This window comes from Stegostoma tigrinum, chromosome 3, assembly GCF_030684315.1.
Source record: "Stegostoma tigrinum isolate sSteTig4 chromosome 3, sSteTig4.hap1, whole genome shotgun sequence".
Classification (NCBI taxonomy): Eukaryota; Metazoa; Chordata; class Chondrichthyes; order Orectolobiformes; family Stegostomatidae; genus Stegostoma; species Stegostoma tigrinum.
The window spans coordinates 53,855,586-53,862,646 of record NC_081356.1 but is presented as its reverse complement, the minus strand read 5'-3'; the positions used below and the strand labels follow the sequence as shown (position 1 = coordinate 53,862,646).

The following is a 7,061-nucleotide window of genomic DNA, read 5'->3' as shown; positions in this document are numbered from 1 at the left end:
TGTATTTTAAACTGTCTACTTGTAAGCATAGAAAATGCAGTGTGGTTTGATAAAACGGACCCAGTATTTCTGATGAAGCAAAAGTGTAGCACTAAAGAATTTCAGAACTACCGCTAAGTTTGTTTTTGTGCAGATTGAAATAGATTACAGATAATTTACTTTGCGTTCGATATTGGTGCACAAGATGACAAAATGTGTTTTGCATGCTTAATTATACTAACATCATCGCTATCCCAGCCAACCCTCACCACAAACATACAAGTCGAACTCCCACTAAAGTGGCAGCTAGAGCAATGATGAAAGGATTCATTTGATCAGCTTATTAACTGCAGCTGCACGCCAGAAGCTGCTCAAACAGTTCTTGTATTACCTGTAGATACGATAATAACCGATGTGCACGTTAAATGCTGTTGTAATGCAGTCGCTTCACTTTCTTGCATATCTTAGCTTTAATATGACTAATTTTTTCACACAGCACCTTCTAGCCCTGGTAATAAGTCGATTAACTGGCAAAGCCCCGCCCCCGCTTGGGGATCTAGCCCCGCCCCTGCCTCATTCACACGGCTCGTGTCTCCCGGCCAATCGGAGGGGTTGGAACTTGGGCGACGTCTGCTCCCTTAAAGGAACGGCGGCGAGCCGTAGGCCAGTGTAAGTGCGGGGCTGTGAGGGCAAGCAGCGTTAAGTGAGGACAGGTTTTTAAAAACCGTCCGGGAGTAAAGATGACCCTGGAGGAATTCAACGGCCTGGAGGCGAACCAAGCGGAAAGCATCGAGAGGTACGATCGTGGCTGCAATGTACCGACACGTTCGTCTTCCTTCCCCCACCCCCTCGCCCTTGTAGTGCACGGAAGCTGTGTGGGGTTTTGTTTGGTAAATAGTTTCTCTTGGTGGGTAGTGTCTCAGTGCCTCTTGGTATCTGCGTGGGGTGGGAAGCGGCTGTTCTGCTGCAGGGTAGCTCCTGCTGTTTGGAACCTATGGTCTCGAGTGATGGTGTCGGTTAGTGCGCGAGAGCTGGGTCGTGGTGAACACGGGACGGGATCCGTTTTTAAAAAGAACCGAGACTAAAACTCGACTCGAGGCTGGTAGCAAATGACTATTTTCTCCTCTTCAAGAAAAGAAAGCCTGCGTTCATATCAGCATCGAGTTGTCGTGCTGCGGAGAGTAAGTCTGTCTCTCCTACTCCCTCCCATAAGTTCCTATCTCATGTCTTTTAATTACAAAAAACACTCACGACTTATTTTAAATGTTATCCAGGATGCAAGTTGCTGGCAAAGCCCTGGAAGAATTGCTGAGCTCCGCGCAACGTCAGCACTGCCTGACCGTTGGAGTCTACGAGTCTGCAAAGGTCATGAATGTGTAAGTTTCTCTCAAACCCGATTCTTTCAAAATGCACCGCAGCAACCTCTGTCTCTGTCGGTTAGTAACTGGCTTGTGAGCGAGCTGCCGATTGACTTTGTTGTTTCCTAATTTTTACTTTTACTTGCAGTGACCCGGACAGTGTGGTACTCTGCCTTCTGGCCACTGACGAGGAGGACGAAGGTGACGTTGCTCTGCAAATCCACTTCACTTTAATTCAAGCATTTTGCTGCGACAATGACATTAACATCGTGAGAGTAAATGACGTACAGAGACTAGCGGAGATTGTCAACTGCACTCCCGACAACGAGGAACCCAGGGATATGCATTGCATTTTAGTCACGGTAAGTGTTTTTACCTGAAGCTGAATTGGATTTTCTTTTAAACCAAAAGTGGTGTTATTTCACAATGTGAGTATGTGACTACATTTTTATCACATCTAGAATCCAAGCCAAGACTCTTGGAAAGATCCAGCTTTAGAAAAACTTGGTGTCTTCTGTGAAGAGAGTCGCTGCACCAATCAGTGGGTCCCCAACATTTCCTTTCCTGAACGTTGAATTGTTGCATAGACTTGGTGTTGCTGGAAGTATTTGTATTTTGAAGTCGCCTTGTCAAGGAAAAGTTTGGCTTTGTGGATCTGAGGATTAGACTGGTATTTTGGTCAAGTCACATGTACATGTGTCCAGCACATAACTGGTGATTTGGAGACTAAGGACTGATGGCCATGACAAATGACACAGCAAGTTGGATAAATGGACTGTTGTGAACAACCATAGACCTGGAGTGGTGCCGAGAGCAGGAAGTACACAGTGCAACCCTGCACATGCCACAGAGCCCTGTTTCTGTCACTTGGAGGCGATTTAAATGAAAGCTGAAGACCAGCATGGGAGCTGTGGGACTCTGATCTGATTCTATACCGATATTGTTTAGATATAGAGTTTGTTTTGGTCCAGAATAGAATTTGGATATTTACAGCTCTTGAGCTCCTAATTTTCTAAAAACATTAAAATTTTAATACTTGGTTCATGTAGAGCAGCTTAAATTTTTGAAATAAAGCATGTGAACTTTTGACTGTTTCATAATTCAACTTCCTTGTGAGAGGCTCAACCACTGATACCAGTACTTGCATCAGTTAAATATCAGCTGATCTGTCAATGATGCTTCTGCCTGCTGACAAACTGTCACAATTTACTTATTAATTTCTCTGACAGCCTGTGAATCAGAATAAGGGGCACTCCTACCTAGGAAATTGAGTGATAATCCTCATTCTGCACTTGATGGAGATACTTTTTTTTAAATGATTATATTTTCACCTGTTGCCCTTTGTTTTGTAGCTTTCTGTATGCCTGCCATTGGTCATTGTTCCTCCATTTCTTGCATATTCATGTGCTTATCTTACTCCCTTTAAATGCTGTTATCATCTCTGCCTCCACCGCCACCCCTGCTGGTGCGATCCAGACTTAAAGTTCTGTTTTTTTTAAAAAAACTTGTCTCTTTTTTTAAAACTTGCCCCCCTTGCCGTTTTAAATACATGCTCCCTTGTTTTAGGTTCTCGGCAGGTGGTGGGGGGGTGGGGGGGGGGTGAATTCTGAATATTAACCTTTATCTATTTACAGTGGAAATAGCAGATGGTAAAGTTGGTTTGTAAATCCAGTGTAATGGATTCTGACATCAACTTCTGAGGGCTAGAAGTTAGGGGAAACACCCCTTCCTTGGGGTTAGTAAGGGAAACTGGAAACCTGTGAGCAGTGAACAGTTTTTTTCTTTTTTTTTAAGAAAAAGGTTTTTTTCCCCTGTAATACAGTAGGTCACATGAAGTCTTTCACAATTTAGGAAAAAGCACCAGGGTGCTGGCTGTGGGGAAACAGAATAAGCCAGTGAGTTTTCTTCAATGATGAAGGAAAGAGCAGTGAAAGCTGAACCAAAGTGTAAAACCTGACCAAGGGTTGGTGATCAGAAATTGCCTGATCACTTAAGAGTTTACTCCTGTATGTCAGGGGAGTAATTTTTGAGGTACAAGAGCTGTATCCAAAAGTGTACAAAATCACAGAATCCCAACAAGTCCACACTGATCCTCACAGCATTCCACCTAATCTACCGATCCTTGAATATTATGGACAATGTAGCACAGCCAATCTACTTAACCTGCACATCTTTGGAATGTGGGAGGAAACCATAGCATCCTGCGGAAACCCACACAGCCGTGGCCAAATGTGCAAATTCTACAGACGGTTGCCTGAGGGTGGAATCAAACTCAGGTCTTTTGTGCTGTGCTAACCACTGTGTCACCGTGTTGGTGTATCCCAGAATGTTATTACTAAATGAAGTCTTGGGGGGGGGGGGGGGGGGGGTAATGGAGGCCAGCATCTTCAGGTGGATGAAGTGGGAAGGCATTTATCAATTTATCAACTTCTATTGTTGCTTGCTTTTAGGAAGGACCTGTTACTGGACCTAATTACCATTAGGCAGTTATTTGAGAGTAGGGAAAACTGAAGCCAAAATTCAAGAATGTTATTACCCTGGACTGCTTGAAGGATGTTGTTGAATTTTCCTGGCTATGTCATAAGTCAGGAAAACCTCCACAGTCATAAAACCAGCATACTTAATACCCACTCCCACATTTGCAGAGCCTTTTACAAGAGTTTTACGCAACTGACTAAGACACCTACCTAAAATAAAAAGTGGAACTCCAGTATTTGTTGACGAGAATGAATGCGTCCAATGGATTTTCAGAAGCCATTCAATTACATAGTATTATGGCTAAAAGGACCATAAAAGAGTTACTCAATTTTGTTACTAGATCCAGACTATCCACAGAAATACAATTGTATCAAGGGTCAAACTTATATCAACGTTATTCAAGGAGGTTACAGATTGTTTTCTTCCCAAGCTATCTAAATCTACTGCATACCATCCAGTATCTCAGGGACTGTGGAAACAGTGACATCAAACTTTACAGACAATGTTGAGAGCTTATGGTCAAGTCTATTTAGAGGACTGGGATAAAGGAACTCCATTTGGACATTGTGGAATTGGGAATGAACCGAATGAAATCAACTAAATTCAGTCCGTTTGAATTAGTGATCCTTTGACCTCATGCCCAAAAACTGAAATTAATTGTGGAGAAATTGGTGAGTCAGTTCAGAGATCACATACTTGGACTTTGTGTCAAATATTAGGGGAAAGATAAAATAGAACAATTGAGTTGGCCAGACAACATTTGAAAGTAGTGCAACTTGTGATGACATAGGAAGGAGACAAGAAATCAAAATCCATAATTTTGCAAATAGAAAGTGTTAGTGTTACTCCTATTTGGTAGGTGAGCCTTTAAAGGCAACATTTAGATTTTGGAAAATTGCTGGATTCATATTCTTAGAACATGGTAACAGTATCCCAAAATGAGCCTTGCATCACTTGTTGGATACACTGCAAGAATAAACTAAAGCTTCAACTATCATGTAGTACTAGTTATTTTTAAAGTGCCACCAATCTTACATATACCCTTTTATTCAGAACAGTTTGTGTCGATTTTAAAATGTTAGTTCTAAATGATATTGAAACAAGTTTGTTGAAAATATACTCCACCCTACTCACTAGACAATGACAGATATGACACGTCCAGCTAAAGGATACATTTTTAAGATTGTCCCAATCACATCAACTTTGTATGGTTGATAGTAATCTAATAACCTAGCGCACTTTGATAATTCACCCAACAGAGCACTAACAGAGGTTCTGATGGTCACTGCAAATTTACCAATACAACTCAGGTAACAATCGGTCAACATGCACAGAGAGAGCCTTGGTTGAAGCAACAGCAGAAAAGAGGTATGTGAAAGAACCCTGTAACTTGACCAGCCTGCATTCAAGCATTGTGTTCCAACCAGGACCAAGTATTCAGTAAATGGAAAATGGAACAGAATATTAATCAGATTTTGGAACAGAATATTAATCAGATTTTATAACAGCTTTGACTTTGCGATAATCCACACAAAATAGTTGGGTACTATCTGGTTTGGCACCATTACTATGGGTGAGCTCCAATCACTGCAACTACATTGAATATATTGTCTTTGAGCATGTGTTCAAATTCTTTTTGACCATGTGCCAACTTCCCTCCAACCTACCCATCTCTCCCACCTCACTGACCAACCCCCATCCCAACTCCCTACCTACACTCACCTGTACTGGCTTCATTCCCACCTCCTTGACCTGTCCGTCTTCTCTCCACCTATCTGTTCCGCTATCCACCTTCTATCATCACCTCCCCCTCTCTCTATTTATTTCAGAGTCTCCTTCCCCTCCCCCATTTCTGAAGAAGGTCCAGACCTGAAACGTCATCTTTCCTACTCCTCTGATGCAGACTGGCCTACCGTGTTCATCAGCTTCATACCTTGTTATCAAGGCTCCAGCATCGGCATTTCCTACAATCTCTCAATTTAATACTTAATTGGCAGTTATGTCTGGTTAGGTTAGAACAGAACAATGTCTTTCTCAACACCTGGGCATATAGATCAGGATCCATGTGTTCTAAGGTACACAAGCCAAGTGTAGTGTGCAACTTGTTTTCCTATGTGTCACCGAATTGGCAGAGAATGACTAAGACTTCAAGGGTGGTATGATTTGAGTGTGGTATCACTGAAGTAACTGAAGGAAAAATAAATAATTCCTATGGTTTAATTATGTTTGCTTTTTATAATAATTAGAAAATTTCAATTTTTTTTCTGCAGAATTTGTGGAATGTGAAGAAGGAAGCTATCCTTTCTTTTTAGGTTGTCATTTCTCTGCTCTGCTATTTGGTGTATTGGACCTGTTTATTGAGATGATCAAAACCTTCTATTATTAATACAGAACTGTTACATACAAAACCACACTCTAAACATTGTTAGCAATTTAAGGCATTCTATTATTTTTCATATTTCGGTCATTTTTAATAAATGCATGCTTTTCAAAAAAGTTCATGTTGGGAAGTAATGGCTATAAAGGATGAATAATGCAATTTCATTACTATGATATGCTGTTAAGTTTAACCAGAAAAATTTCGAACTTAGAAATGTGCTGTTTCATTTATCCACAGTCATATTGAACAGTGGTATAAATCATATAAAAAATAAAATTCAATTTTTATTATTGTGTAGTTTGTCATCAGGGTGAAAATTCAAGGTGAGATCTTCTCTCTCTTCAAACTAATGAAAACTTGCCAAATACTTTTGAGTGCTGTTTGTTCCCCTTTGAAGGAATTAGAACACAGGAGAAAATATTATATTTTAACTTAATTTGTACATGTTTCATTGGTCGGTTTTGTTCAGTGCTTGTAGTTCACAAAATCATTCTTTGTTTATTGAAATAAAAAATGAATTAAACATCATAAAACTGTTATCAACCGCCTTATATAAAATACTTTAACCAGCAATTTAAACAACTTCTTTCAATGACAGTCAAAGCAGCCACGTGTAGGAATGCAAAAAGACTGAATCCATTGTTCTAAGCACACACAAGCCGTTTCTTATTATGGAGGAATTATGCCACTTATGAGAAGAATAGTGTTTTCCTAGATTAGCAACCATTGCATCTTATGTTCAATTTCACATGTGTTTCTTAAATGCATAGTGACATATACAATTTTTTTTGTCCTGAAAATTTAAAAATTTTACATTAGTTTCAGGACCCAAACAGCTTTATCATTACAAGTTATAATAGCTAGTA

At 40.3% G+C, this 7,061-nt stretch overlaps 1 protein-coding gene across 3 annotated transcripts; it reads left to right on the top strand.

Annotated features, from left to right (window-relative positions):
• The first annotated feature begins 589 nt into the window (after positions 1 to 589).
• LOC125449573 (growth arrest and DNA damage-inducible protein GADD45 gamma-like) lies at positions 590 to 6,661 on the top strand. 3 transcript variants are annotated; one of them, XM_048525395.1, is made up of 5 exons: positions 590 to 775; positions 1,254 to 1,355; positions 1,486 to 1,699; positions 5,075 to 5,183; positions 6,086 to 6,661. In XM_048525395.1, the coding sequence occupies exons 1-5, from the start codon at positions 720 to 722 to the stop codon at positions 6,199 to 6,201; spliced, it is 597 nt and encodes a 198-aa protein (XP_048381352.1). In that variant the 5' UTR covers positions 590 to 719; the 3' UTR covers positions 6,202 to 6,661. The 3 variants fall into 3 exon arrangements, with proteins under 3 accessions (XP_048381352.1, XP_048381370.1, XP_048381361.1); XM_048525413.1 differs by lacking the exon at positions 5,075 to 5,183; XM_048525404.1 differs by lacking the exons at positions 5,075 to 5,183; positions 6,086 to 6,661 and adding an exon at positions 1,799 to 2,423.
• The last annotated feature ends 400 nt before the right edge of the window (positions 6,662 to 7,061 follow it).